The sequence below is a fragment of the Megalopta genalis genome, chromosome 3, assembly GCF_051020955.1.
Source record: "Megalopta genalis isolate 19385.01 chromosome 3, iyMegGena1_principal, whole genome shotgun sequence".
NCBI lineage: Eukaryota > Metazoa > Arthropoda > Insecta > Hymenoptera > Halictidae > Megalopta > Megalopta genalis.
Window position 1 is genome coordinate 31649646 of NC_135015.1, and position 15542 is coordinate 31665187.

General features: G+C 43.6%; 1 protein-coding gene across 6 annotated transcripts; it reads left to right on the top strand.

Moving 5' to 3' along the window:
• Positions 1-755: 755 nt before the first annotated feature.
• Nmnat (nicotinamide mononucleotide adenylyltransferase) lies at positions 756-15388 on the top strand. Of its 6 annotated transcripts, none has more exons than XM_033466405.2 (6): positions 768-1122; positions 1463-1869; positions 1949-2050; positions 2125-2291; positions 3469-3728; positions 10035-15388. In XM_033466405.2, the coding sequence occupies exons 1-6, from the start codon at positions 786-788 to the stop codon at positions 10316-10318; spliced, it is 1557 nt and encodes a 518-aa protein (XP_033322296.1). In that variant the 5' UTR covers positions 768-785; the 3' UTR covers positions 10319-15388. The 6 variants fall into 6 exon arrangements, with proteins under 6 accessions (XP_033322295.2, XP_033322296.1, XP_033322297.1 ...); XM_033466406.2 differs by having other exon boundaries at positions 769-1122; positions 3469-3826; positions 10035-10209; XM_076520594.1 differs by lacking the exon at positions 3469-3728 and adding an exon at positions 3431-3467 and having other exon boundaries at positions 773-1122; positions 10035-10209.
• Positions 15389-15542: the final 154 nt, after the last annotated feature.

Here is a 15542-nt window from a genome sequence, read left to right on the forward strand (position 1 = left end):
CAGAAGTACTGTAAATGGATTACTAAATTTGTTTAACATAGCAAGCTTTATACAATCGTAAAGATTCGAATATTTAATTGCTAATTTATTTAGCAAGTTCTTAATACTAGATACATATTCAAATTCCTGTTATTGTAATATTATAGATTAATATTATATGAAAGAATAAAAATACAGCACACAGAAATTGGCACAAGAACGATAATTCAAATAGCGCAATTATTAACTATTTTAATTGAATAGGTTACCTTAGGTAGATAGTTTGAGTAACTTCAAATATGGTCTTTCATCTTCCTTCTTGATCCTCCATCAAATGCACCTGAGGAATAATGAGTAATATTTTAATAATAACATCATCCTGTAGATAAAACATTTGTATTGATTGCCCAAGAATATGATACATACCAAAACAACTGATTACAGTATTAATATTCATCATGATCTTTATAACAATGCAGGGATATCAGCGTACAAAGTTCTCCGTCTGTTATCAATAATTTTCAATGGCTCTTACCTGTAGTAAAGCTTCATTTATACCACAAAACATTTCACAAACTTTCCTAATAATTTTGCAACGAGTTTCTATGATAAAAACAAGTAGAAATAAACGATACGCAACTACAGTAAGAACTATCAAGAAGCCGTTTCAAAGTACGGGACTGGAACTTGCAACGCGCGTCAAATGAACAATTGATAAGCGTCAGTAAACAGCGACTTTGACTAAAGCGGTATTGAATGACACAATCAGTAAAAATATACAATGTGTCAGATTAGATGGATTTTGAATGTCATCGGGTATTATGTTGTTGATAAAATTCTCTCAACTGACTAACGCGGTACCGCCGTTACAAGTATGGCTGAAACGTCAGCCAGTGTGCAGTTTGTATCGTGTGGTTGACCGTTTTGGTGGCTCTTCTAACGATTTATCTCGTGTAACTACGCATCGGGGCGAATGTTTGGTGAACCAGGTGCAAAACACTTCAAGAACGAAGAGTAGTCAGTCGAGGTTAAATTGTGACAGCACATGCAGCGTAGCAGAAGAAGAAATGGCACCAACGCGTGTTATTCTTATGTCGTGTGGCAGTTATAACCCTCCGACCAATATGCACTTGAGAATGTTTGGTACATATATATTATCGTAATCGATACTCAATCTTTACGTAAACAGCGGAGCCTCTTATTATACATGACTAGGACCTATCGAATATCATCGTAGATAACGTTATTAGTCGTTTAAACGAGATGTCATCTTGATAACACCGCGTAAACAATCGCGATTGACGTAATCGTTTAACTTGAACTATTCGAAATCTAAAAAATGACACGAATCCTTGTTCCTCGAAAATACAAGCTATACGTTTCTCTACGTTTCTCGAATCACGATCGAAGATTTAATGTTAATCAGATTTGCTCTTGGGACGTTGAAGGAAAGTTAGGTTAAGTCTCTATGAAATATTTCCAGAAATTGCCAGGGATCATCTCCATCGAATGGGAACACACATTGTGCTCGGTGGTGTTATATCTCCTGTACACGATGCATACGCTAAGAAGGAATTGGCTAGTGCCACTCATAGGTGTGCCATGCTGAGGCTGGCCTTGCAAAATAGCGACTGGATACGGTTGAGCAATTGGGAGACCAGGCAGAACGGATGGACAAAGACTAGGCTTAGTTTACAGCATCATCAAAATTTATTAAATTCTGTTTTATTTGATCCTAATAATTTGAATCATATACCGACCGAAGATTTGGAGTGGATACCAGAAAATGTGAAGAACAGCGATGATCATAATCCTATTCAAATCAAATTGCTGTGTGGGGCTGATTTATTGGAGAGCTTTGGAACCTATGATCTATGGGCTGAGGAAGATGTAAGCTATTATATCGACGGATATTATTCTTGTTTGAATTTATGTCATTGTATTCTAATTGCACCGTCTTCCTTTACAGATTGATGCAATTGTTGGAGAACACGGTCTTGTAGTTATTACCAGGGAGGGATCTAATCCCAACAAGTTTATATACGACTCGGACATCCTTTCTAGGCATATGGTAAGTAATTATGGAACTATTGTTATCGCATAAATCCTATATGTTTCTACATTATATTATTATTTTCTGTGCAGCACAATATATACATAGTAACAGAATGGATTCCAAATGAAGTTAGCTCAACTAGAATACGAAGGGCACTAAAGCGAGGTGAGAGTGTCAGGTATCTCCTACAAGATGCTGTGATCGATTATGTCTATAAGCATGGAATTTACGATGCCAAGACGTCGGCGTCCACAATGTGAGTCTGACATAATTTACAAAAACTGGTAGTTTAATTGACTAGTGACCATTTAATAGCATATCTTCCAGTAGATATACACAAGACTTTATTTTTACATATTTTGAATGAGAAGTGTATATATATTTTTATAGCACTCATATTCCACGTAGTTGGTGAGTTTAGAGTATATAAAGCTGTTACACAAAGTGATATAAATTATATATTTTGTGATCAATGGTTAACCCTTTTATCACTCAGTAATATCGATGCATAAAAAATACTCAGAATATTTTCTATTTATGAAAATTGTACAGATCTCATGTTCATGTTTTATTTGTATCAATAAAAAAAGTTTTACGAGCTATTTTATATATCGAATAAAGGATAGAATAAAATATAAGAGAAGTTCACAATTTTTAGCGAACGTACATTCCAAACGATATACTAAATAACAATATTACAAATTAAACAATTCATCTTGTCGGTCTCGCTATAGTCTAGTATTTAAAAATATTTCTAGAAGTGACAGAGCTACGGCATAAATGTTTAATAAAGAACTGAGCGGTTCTTGTGATATATACAAATTTATTGAATCTTAAAAGGGTTAAATTATCTTCAAAAAACTATTAATACAATAATAGATAATAGTCTAGTCTAAGAGTCTTCCATGTTATGTATATCGAGTCTCGAATCAATTTTTCACCGCTGTAATTATGAATAAATTTTAGCAATCACGTTATTTTATATTCTTTACGTTACGCTTCTGTAGTGACTACGAGAGGGTATCTTCATTTTAAACATTTTTCCCTGAGAATGTAATTAAGAGATTATAAATTCGATAAATAAAAAATGACCATACCCTCGCAATCTAATTATCACGACAAAAATACCGATTCACGGATGAAGGTACAAAATTTTCATATGGAACATTTTTCCATCCAATCAGAGGATACCGTTGCCCCTTACGGCAGCCACTAAAACATGCGACCAAGTCGCGTGTCGAATTTTTATAAAAAATTCGAACTTGGATATCGAGCTGCCCGCAAGGTTTTGTCCGTTTAAAGAAGACTGTAAAACGAAGACAATTAGTGAACCCTTTGTGCCTGAATCGTGTATAGAGTGCACCGATATCCTGACCAGTACCATATAAAACATAGTGTCTTGTTTTTCACGCTGCCACTCTTGGACACTGAAGTAAGTTGGAACTGACCTCGCCGAACGCGAACAATTACTTGACCATTGACTCCAAGTACCAAAGCACCTTTCTCACGCCGTCGCCTAGCGACGTAACCATGGAATCCCCGAGTCCGATCGAAATAATATCCATCGACGTGCCGGACGCGGTGCTGCGTAAGAACCTGCAGAACGCGGGCGGCGTTCAGACGGTTTCGACGCGGCATGCGGGCCTCGACGAGGCCCGCGAGAAGTTCATTAACGCGCTAGTCGCCGAGAACGGTAACGCCAAGCACTTAGCCACCGCGAAGGCCGCGTACCCAGGTCTCGCAAAACAGATCATCGCCACCGAAACCGGCGAGTCGCAGATCCTCGACGAGGTAGGTTTCGTTGACGATGATAGGAGAGGCAGGAAGAAGGTCGTTAGAGTCCAGCCACGGTCCAGTCAGGTAGAACAGGCGTCCCCGAGCGTCGCCACCTCGTCAAAAGCCGTGGACACCGCGATACCCATCCCCGAAAGCCGCGCGGACCCTAGGGACAGCTTAGACTTAGCGCCCGAAGACGACACGGACGGATTGACGGTGGGCAAAGAACCCGAGCGGAAATCGTCGGTGTCGTCGTCGGGCCTGCCCGCGTCGGTGGACAACAGCGGCCGTCACGAGTGCGCTTTGTCAGACTTCAGCGTAGACAAAGAGGACTACAGACTGACGCGATACGGCTTGGACGGCTCGCTGGACGACGAGGTCCACGAGGAGGGCAAGGACGCCGCTCCTAAAGACCCGTCGGAGGGTCCTAAAGAGCTCCTGGCTGATCGCCAGGAGGGTGTCGAGTTCGAGGATAGTTTCCCGAACGATAGCGTGAGATGTCCCAATACCCAGGTCCTGGTCCTAGTTAGCGCCATGATCCACAATCCCTTCGAGAAGGAGAGCGCGACTCTGATCCTGGAAGAGAACGGGGTGCACGGTAAAGGAGAGATCACGATATTCAAGGGTGAGTCTGACGGGAGTATAGATAAGCTATTGCTGGTGCAGTCGCCTGTGCCGTCGTCGATCAGCGACGAGAGCACCGTTAAGATCCAGGAGATCGTGGACGAGTCTCCGGAGACTCTGGAGCCGAGTCCGGAAGATCGACCGGGATCCGACGAGACGGCCAAGCTGGACATGAACCTGGAGATCGATGGTAAGTATCTGAAGTCCGTGGTGAACTCCCGCAAGAGTCCTAGGAAGATCAAGAACGGCCAGATGCGAGTCTGCAACGACGAGACCGAGAAGCTGGTCATAGACGAGCAGGACGCGGAGAAGAAGAGCACCGACTCGTACACGCAGTCCGAAGAGACGTTCTACAAGACGTTCTCCGAGATCTCAACCAAGACGAAGAGCTCCAGGAAAGACGGGAAATGTTCTCGATCGCAGAAGTCCAGCGGTGGCTCGAAGGCCTACGAGTCCAACGACGAAAGGTCCAAGAAGGATTCGTCGATGTATTACACGCCTTTGAAGGGCAGCCTGGACTCCGTGATCGCCAGCACCGACTCGAAGACGGCGTCCAGGCGGCGATCGAAGCCCAACGAGGTTATCTCGAAGAAGTCGAAGAGCTACGAGTCGTTCAAGAAGATCCAGGAGGCGTGCTACGAGGACCCGTCCAAGGCGGACAGCACGTCCCAGCTGATCACGACCAACGAGCTGGACATGCAGACCGACGAGTTCTGCTCGCTCTGCTGCTACGTGAACGAGATGTCGTTGAGGACCGAGGAGGGGATCCCCAGCCCGAGCCAGGACAACTTCTACACCCTGCGGTCCACCTGCAGCTCGATCGCGGACGAGGACTCGACCGAGTGCGACATCTGCAGCTCCTGGAACCTGCAGGAGTCCTCCGACGCTCTGGATAGAAGGCTGCCGGCCTGCGAGTGCGACCAGCTCTGCGAGGTCTGCGAGATCTGCGGCGAGGTCTGCGCCCCGTACAACCCGGACCAGGAGATTTTACCCACGAGGGACCTCAGGGAGCACAGCCGGATGATCGAGTCTTCCTCTAGAAGTCTTCCAAAGAGATCCCGAATCAGCGCCGACAACACTTTGACCGACCCGACCTTGGACGAGGACAGCTTCGAGATAGAGAACTGCGGTCTGCCGAGCGGTCCCGAATCGGAGACGCTGGTTCGCGACGAGGAGAAGCACCTGTCTTCCTTTACCTTGTCCGAGGCGGGCGTGATCAAGAAGAAGACGCGGGATAGGTACTTCCCCAAGGACGAGATAGAGATCCTGACCAGTGGCACTAGGAGGATCGGCCGCAGGGCTTCCTTGCTGAAGAAGAAGCCGGAGGACTCCGCGAACGTGGCGCAGGACAAGCGGCGTTACTCCTCGGTGGACAATCTTCAGCTGGCCAAAGTGTCGACGAGAAGCAACGACAAGGTGCTCAGGACTAAGAACAGCAAGCTGATCGGCTCCGCGGACAATATACGGGCCCCGAAGACCTCCAGGAGGTGCAAGTCGTTGCAACGGTCCGCGGACAACGTCAGATACGTGGACTCGTCCACGGATAATCTGGATTCCCTGATGGAAGGGCTGGACAGAGTGGAGGAGACCCAAGGGCAAGTCGACTGGACGGAGAAGCCGAAGATCAGGGACAACGAAACGGTGAAGATGATCCTGACGAAGCATGGTATCAAGATAATCAGTGAAAAAGAGACCGCTCTGTAATTGTTGGAATGGATCAGGGCCGTGTTTTTGCCGAAGGAAAACGCTCACGCTAGTTCGGACAGAGTTTAATATATGTGACACAGAATTTAGATGGAACTCTCGTTTTAGGTCACTCGCAAAATTTAGCCTCTTGTGGTGACCGGTACCTATCGCCTTCAAGAGATACAAGATTTTTCACGTATGATTAGACTAGCTAACGAATACGTATGTATTTATCGATACGTTCGGCTCGGAGGGACTGGTTCTTACGGAGCAACCGAGATGCCAAATTGTTACAATTAATCCTGCTCATAGATTCTATTCGATGAAGCCGCGAGAGGTCGCGCGGATAGAGATCACACGGTGCTTCGAATTCCTGCACGCTCGAAATTTCTCTCTTTCCAAACTTCTTCAAATCTTCTCTAACGAGTTGCTGCCATTTTTCGTTCGTTGAATTTTAACGCCGACGAGACAACAAAGTTAGTGAACGTAATCGGAGAACGAGAATTTCTAGAAACGGTTCCGAGAGATTAACAATTGCCAGCAGATTTATATTTTACAAGAATGTGAAATCGTTTTTTCTTCTCTTTTAATTCGCCACGACGTTACCACTATAATTGGACGTTCCGAGAAGAGAGTGTACCCGTAACGAAACGTAAGCGTGAACTTCGAAGAAGTCGGACAAGAAAACCGGAAACGTGGGATCTCGATCTGAACCGTGCGCGACCTCTCGAGGACCGAGACCGTGTTTCGCGCGACGAGAAGAGAAACGGAAATCTCGAAGCGTAATTATTATGCCGCACGTTGATCGTCGTAAATAGGAAGAGTTCTAATTATAATATGCATACAGGAACACAGGCCTTTGTAAAACTCCTTTTAGAGAGCGCAGGAAAAGAACGAATATTATATTATATATATATGATAATCGCGTTAACGAGTAACGAATTAAATCTAAGGGCCGCCACTGTTCAACCGTAATTAACCGATTTGAAAAATCGTTGACGCGTGCGTTGGAAAGAGGATTTCGAGGACCCCGGGGACGACGACGACGACGACGTTTCGACGGTACACGCGCGACGCGTGTCGTACGATATTCGCCTCGAGTTCTTTGCAGCGCACGGACGCGCACAGAAAGGCGGTGCATTATCGAGACAATCCTAATAACGTGTCAATACTACGGAAGATCGTTTCAATTAAACTATATTCTACGTACAACGTAAGCGATACACACGGGCTGCGGTACATCGATCGGGGAAAGCGTGTCTCGTTCGCGCGTCCGTTAAATTAATACACGCGTCCGCGTACCATCATCTGCCAAACTGACTTTCATTCGGAACGTGCCAATTGTTTTGATACTTTTTCAGATCGTGTTTTGTACTCCGAGCGCCATATCAGTATAGTTTTTAAACGCCGCCGACACCTACGACCGTTAAGGGGATCGGGGCCTAACCGGGGACTTGATTGGATTTTGTCACTTTCACGCGCGCCGAATTGTCTGTCCCGGGCCGTGTAGACTTTCTTAGAGAGTTGCCAGGGGGGGGGGGGGAGAGAACGCGATAATCAAATTTCATCGATTCGATCCGCTAGTTTTCGTTCAACGATTTCGGAGGACAGCTGCGCGAGCGTTTGCACCCGGAAGTCGAGCCTCGATCGTCCAAAAACCGAGACACTTTAGGCGCGGCGAACAGAAATTCGGGTCGGTGGGCGTGGCCGTGAACTCTCGTTTCCCTCAGTCTACGAAATGCTGGTAGAATTTCGCGGATTGCACATATCATTGAAGTACAACAACGTTCATCTTCGTTCCATTCGTTTGATCGGTGTCTCGTCGTTTTCTCACGATACTACGGTGTTGCTCAAAACAAACAAACTCGGAAATCTCGTTCGTGATCTTTCGCGTTTTACTTTTTACTCGATTAATGTATCGCACATTGGAAAGCGACAGAAAGAAACGTCGGATAGACAGTTTGAAACGTTTCGCTTTCGGACCCGATTTCCGCTAACAACAAACGCTCTAGCATCTGTCCCGGTCTCTTCCCGTAAGTATATGTATATGGCAGTTTGACAAAGTCTCTCTTTCCTTTGTATCTTGTACTCCTGTTGCACGGTGTCATGCGCCTCTGTCATGAATCTCGCTTGAGAAATCCCTGCGGCGATGATTGTTCTAACCGGCCGAGCCTCCAATGCATCTAACTGTGATGACTAATCGTTCGTTGATTGTGGAAACGTGTGAACCGTGAATGATTCCCGAAACAGCTCCGTAAGAAAGGGAATGCTTTTCTTTTTCTTTTTCCACTTTTTACACGTACGTACTGAAACACCTGTAGGCTGAGAACGCCTGGCGGGACATCCTGTTACGCTTAGGTGCAATGGAATTGAGATCGTTGTGTTTGGAGTTATGGCTGAGCTTCTTAGGCGTAAACCTCTGTTCTCTATATAGTGCCTAATTTCTATTGTTCTGCCGAGGAATGAGACGTTCGAGAAGCATCGTGTTCACTGAGAATGACTTTCCGGCGAAACGATTCCTTTTCTTTTTTTATTTTCAGAAGGTTGTCTTTACTTTACCAAGCCACCCCGCCCCGTCACCCGCCCGTTGTTTTCTTAGTATTGGTACGCAAATCTTATTTGTTCACCCCATCCCCTGCGCCCCACCCCCACCCCATTTCAAACAAAATCTGTCCGCTCTTCTTTGTCATTTGTATAGCGACGTAGATAGACGAAGGTGGCGAGTAAATGCTCAAGCTGACGATATTGTACGCTTAACCCTTTGGGGACGCCGTTCTGTTTAACCCGTTGGACGCCATTTTGGAACTCTCGCGAGCCATTCGCGCGTCGCTCGAACATGCCGAATTTTGTCAAAAGAAAGAATTTTTCACGATCGATCCGAAGAGAAACGTATCGTCTACTTTGCCCGTTCCGGTGTCTTTTTTACGGTCGTTGTTGATCGTGCCATCTGATGGGTTAAAACAGATCTTCTCCTATTTAAAAAATGATGCGGTCCTCCGGTTTTTTTGTCGATGTGGAAAACGTTTTTTCGGACTTCGTGCGGAGCGTGTGCGGCATTTTGTTTTTGTCGGGAATCGTTAGAACTGTATTTGGTACGAGACGATCGGTGACGGAAATTATGGCAACCTGGAGGTATCCCGGCCTTCGACCGCAAAGGGTTAATTCGCAAAGTGCTTCCTGAGTGAGACTGAACCGGCCTTAGGCCGCCCTTGTATCTTTTTCGACCAATTCCGCTTCTTTTTCTGATCCTGTATATTCGTTACTTTGTGTCTCTATTTTAAATTATTTCGCGTGGACATGCGAAACCTGTTTGGCCATCGCGACTTCTATCATGCACTCGCTGCACTCGAATGAAAACCAAGATTTCTCTTCCCGTTGTCACACCCCCAAGGTATTTTAAAACGCAAAGGCAGAATGCGAGGAAAATTGTGCACAGCAAGGTCTGGGCTTGATCGTTGATTCCAACGAGTAAAAAACAGAACATAATCGTGTGAAATTTGATCGATCGTTGCATTTGTTACGTTAGCTTAGAGAAATTCATTTCTATTCTGATAATTCAATTATACCTATAACCTGCTAACTGACAAAAGATCAGAGAAATCATTCCCAGGAGCAATTCTGATTTTCCAGTTTTGATTCCATTCGGCAACTTCGACTTTATTGGATATTCTTGCTTACTAAATTGACCATCGACTCGTTCGAGAACTGATCGATGAAAATGAATAAACGAAAGTGAAACGAATAACAGCAGCCCAGACCCAGCTAACGTCGATGGAATTCGCAAGACGAAGAAGCTTCGAAACGGAAGCGATGAAAATGCGAAAATGAGAGGAAAAAGAAAAGGAATTTGATGGCGTGATAGAAGTCGATGTGTGGTACGGTTCTGATGGAGCATGTGATATGTGTTTTCCAGGGTACAGCAAAACCTGCATGCCTACTGTAAGACAGATAGTTGACTGTCTCGTTGCTGCTCGACCCATGCCAATCCGATGCGGCCCCTGCCTTACTGCTAAACGTTCTAATACTGCTACTAACAATCGCGATAGTAACGCCGCCAGCCGCGTTAGCAGCACGGCTAACAGCAACAACATCGACAGCTACATCAACAACAACAAGAACGTACACGCCTACGAGAATATCCAAAGCTTTGACATACGCGAGAAACGGCTGATTAGCCGTGCAACCAGCCGCGACTAGGACTTTGTTTTGTTTTCGTTCCCGACGCAGTGCTGGGGGAACCCGTGGAAACCTGTTCTTACGAAATTCTTTTGCCCCCGCCGCACCGTAATTTCGGCGAATGCCAACCCTGTGTGCGGAAGCGATTTCGTCCGAAAGGATTGCGGCTAGAGACACTGAAAATGATTCCGGTAATCGCACTATTCAGCGACCGATGGAACACGAATCTTCCGCGCTTTTTCTGCGTTGAATATTGTAGATAATCAGGGTACACGCTATGATAACGTCGTACGGTATGAAATTTAATATCTGCTTTCGTTAACTTCGATTAAGTCAGAGCTTAGATTATAAATGAATTATGTTCTCGATCGTGTATATATATAATCGTTAGTTTATTTAAGTTTAGGCAGAGCTTTAGTTCGAATAAATTATTTTAGTAGTATTGTTTTATGTTTAAGGAAAGATGATGTCGATATGTTTTAATTTATATATTTGTTCATACATGTGTTACTGTTTCGAAACAATTGCTATTATCGTTTCAACCGACCATGTCTACATGGCGATTGAAATACATTCGAAACGTACTTATTTAAATTGTATCGTTTATAAGTCATTCTCCTTATAAAGATTTGTTGTCATTCGAATGTTTGTCGATACAAGTCACTGTTATTATTTTCAAGCATTTCCTATTAGAACCGAGAATATATTGCGAAACATAAAAATGTACCTGGAAAGTTTCTATCTTGAACATACGGTAGCGAACCGCTACGATGTCAAGCATAACTTCTGACCAAATGGTTGACGAGATGGAGAACGCGGCACAGTGTTTACAAAAGTGCGAAAAACTAGACGAAAGTGCTCGACAATTGAAGTGTTTCGATTATTATCGTGACTAGAAACGTTTCAAGCCTAGTGTGCTTGGCAAGCTGTCTCGAAAGAATTATTTAAACGAAAATCGTCCCGAAGTATTTATGTCACGCGCAAGATCTTCAGCACCGTTTCTATCAACACGTTCACGGTTATATTGACAAATCCTCGATTCTCCCCAGCGCTGCTTCTTTTATAGAGGAAACATTTTATTCCTTTCGTACAAACCGCAGCGTAAGCCACTTAACGTTAACATCGAAAACATGTAACGAATATCAATGTTGCGACGAATATTACAGGCACAGTTTCCGCTTACAATTTCAGATTCACCGGGAATTATTAATTTGACTGAACATTTCACCAAAAAGTCGTATAAACTTGCTTGACTCCCGTATTCGGTGTACCCTTTTAGGATACGAAGCATTTATTCACGATGCATTTGTAATTTGAACGTTAGTCAACTTGCCGTGCTTCGGAAGCTTGTCGAACAGCGCCTGGTTTGTTATTCAAAGGGAATTCTGATGTCTGGCACGTGACTGTTAATTGCTATATATATATATCTTTACTGTACGAGGAACACGCAACCACGGGCTCCAATGTACACCTGTCCGATCGAATGCAAAACCGAATCGCCTCCATAAATCCTGAACGGCGTTTATATTCTGTTTTCGCTCTAAAAGGGCCAGGCTATTCGACACGACCGCCTCGAGTCGCTTTCATCGCTGTTACATCAAACTAACGTAGTTCTTTCTACCAAAATTCTCACGCGATCCGTACACGTTAGACCTGTTTTTGACGAACTTACAACGTAACAGTAGATCGACCTCGTTCTTCGGAGTTAATCTACGAGATCGTCGAGAGACACCGCCTTGTTCCGATTACTTTAATTTTCCGGCGAGCGTCGGTACAGGTTTTCCAAAACCGATACACACAGACACACGCACACACATATTTCCCTCGTAACCAGAAATCATGAAATCTGCGTTGAAATATAAAGCCGTGCACATTGTGAAGGTTGCGACATGCGCGAAAACGTTTAATCGATCGATTGTTTTATTTCTGACGATGTACAAAGTATCGGCACGCTTTTCAAACGCGACGACTTTTTTAAAGCTGAACTCCAAACTACTTGAATTGTTTTCGGATGATAGAAGAGCCACTGGTCTACTAAAATACATTTGGTTAATTTATTTAAGTATTTTAGTCATCGTTCAGTGTCCCTCTGACATCTTCAAAAAGATTCAGGCTCAGTTTAAAAAAAAAAAGGTTATACCGTTTCAAAAGGTGTGGCAACAACTTGTTTATCGTTAAGTAAACCAAGTTCGAAGTGTGTAGCAATCGGTCTTGCGCCGGTTCTTTTTTTTATAGAATTATGCAGACGTGACTCGGCTCGACGGAGTTATGCGAGTCGCCGTAGGCAAGTTCCAGGAAAATAGATACCGTTTTGATTGATACCCTAGGAGTCGGTAATTAAGTGGTTTCTGCGATCGATAACGGTATCGGAGAGTCACGGTTTTTGGCGACTGTTCAGTCATCCGCGGTGTCAGTGTCACATCGGTCGGTTGCGTGCCGTACCTGCTGTGCAGTTTTGCAATAACTCGGCGCGGTTGCAGTCCTAGTTGCAGCGTGCGTTGCGTAGAATTCTCGCGGTCTATAATTTTGGTAATGATTCAGCGATAAGCGACCGGAAACAGTGTTTGCTTCGATGCTCGTTTTAGCGAAATGCAGCTGTATTTCGGTCGGCGGCCAGCCGTATTATTCGCAATCGGCTAACGTGAATCTGCCTCGGCAGGCGTTTCAAACAAATAGGATATTCATTTCAGAGTCTCCGAAAGGCTGCGTCACGGTTTCCTTTCGAGAAACGCGAAAAAACTGGATCTGTCTATCGCGGATTCACGTGTACTCCTTCTGTACCTTGATCGGACACTGTCATCCGTAACCTCGTAAACGTTCGTACGTTTTGTTCCATTATTATCTCTGAACGGTTCGATTATTTTGCTATAGATACTTATGACGATTTGTATATTTTCGTCTGGTTTACAAATCCAGAATCGAGGGAAACTTTACTCGTTATCACTCTAGTCATGGATCCTAAAAAATGATAGATAAATCATGATTTTTTGATAAATTGTTTGGGAATGATTAAATTGGGAATTTGCTACTAAAAGTATTGTCTGACGCTGTAAATGTGTTTGAAAATACGTCAGCGTGTTTCCGGAAGCGTTCGCGCTCGAAATGATGAATAAAGAGCGAGTTAATTCTGTCCCAAGTTTTTATTTCAATTTCCAATGCTCGCTCGTGTGCGCTGTCAGCGCCGTAAATCCGCTGCCTACGCATGAATCGAGTAAAGAATTCCTCGCGAAGCTGATTTATAGTGACATTATGCAAACAAATCGACGCAGGACTGCTGTACGGCATTCCGATCGATGAATCGCGTTCGGTTTTCACATGAAAATAAAGTTTCGGCGAAATTTTGCGAATTTATTTCAGATCCGCAGATTATATCGGAAATGTAATTTAATGAAGAGAGCTTTTGTTTCACGTTTGTCTTTGATAAATCGTTTAAAATTTCATTTCATATAAACGTGCATAATTTAACGTCGAGTTACGGATGACAGTGCGTGTACGTCGATGGAGTTCAAACGCCAGTTTCGCTGGCTGCAGCTGTAATTTAGCGTTTCGTAGATGGCGAGGACGTAACGAGAGAGAAAGAGAGAGAGAGAGAGATTATTATAAAAAGAAATCAAAAAAAGCAGATTAAGCAATACATATTTTGTATACATTTGGAAAAGGGAGGATGAGATGAGAGTGTGATCGAGAATGTGACCGTTCCATTCTTCGCTCAGAAAGCGCAAAGAATTTGCCGTGAATATTTTTTTATCTGGATTTCGCGTTATCCGTGACCGACGATTATTTACGAGCATCGGTACATTAGTGGTTAAGGAGATACCCTATTCAAACAACTGCGCATCTTTCGTTCGTACTATAGTTTACGATCCGCGTTAACTCTTTGCATTCCAATTCCTCTGAACGTCTTCTGAAACTCGGGGAAAAAATAGAAGCATTTCAAATGTTCTTATTGCAGACGAATTGTCCGATCGTAGTTCTTACTTACGAATACCGGAGCCAAATAAATCTCTGTTCCTATCTCGAAGAATTTGAATGAGTTCTGCTCGTTGAATAATTACTCATACATTAATCTTTCTACTGTTTCATGTCTCGCCGTCTTATTTATGCCGTAAAGGCAGAGACACTCCGCGATCGAATTATGGCGTTACTACTTCGTCACGCATTGAAATCACCGAAAATCTGCTGACCGTGACATCTAAAAAAACGATGTCGCTGCACTCATACTATTACTATAATTCTACCGACGATCAGCATAGAATTTTCTGTTCTCGGAAGTATGGAAATTTCAAAATAGCATTGTCGATTTATGTTTATTCCTTTTGATTACACGTACCGTTCTAATGCACTTCCGCTGCAGTTCTCGGAACCGGCTAATTGGAGTGCAAAGGTTAATTTCCACCTGTTTTCGCTCGACAATGACATTGTGTAATTCCATCCGTTGTAATGAATTGATCGTTAGCAATTTGCATAACCGGCTATGTGGCAGCCTGGCAAAGAAATATCTAACGCAACGTTGTCCGATTAATTTCCGCAGTCGTTCACCTAAGTGCCAGATAATTCTAAGATTCTCGTAATTAATTCATTTCAAACGCGTGTCCTGTACGGCGAATTCAAGTATTATTACGACTGCGCGTGTGCAAAGAACAATGCCTGCCCGGAGATGCAGCGTTGTCTCGTTTCTCTACCTCCTGATTTGACTAAAAAAAAAAACCCTTACCTCCTCCCCTCTTCCCACCGCCCCCGGAAGTGCTCGCGTTATTTTAAGCTGCGTTCGCAAAGACATAGCGTTATATCCCAGGATCGATGGTCGATGTGACGTGTCCCACACTACGATTATTGATAAAATATACTCCAGTCTTAAGAGAACGAGTTACAAAACATTAAAAAAAGAAAAGAAAAAAAAAACAAAAAATATATATATATATAATATGAAGAAGAATTGTTCACATAGTTCGCACGTTGTATATGTTTGTATACTATGTTAATCCGATTTAGTGAGTGTCGTAAACATGTATACCCGTGGGAAACAGGAAACCACTATAAAAGAGGAGATCAATAAATCAGAAACGAAGAATTATATTTCATCGATGCCAACGCTGTGTCGTATCTCATTTCTTCGTCCATTCTTCAATCCATTCTTCGATGTACACGATTATATCGGACAATTAAGGACGCCACGCTGTCGTTAAGATATTACATGTTAAATCAACGTTGATCACCGTTGTTTCGATATTTATTTTTACGTTGA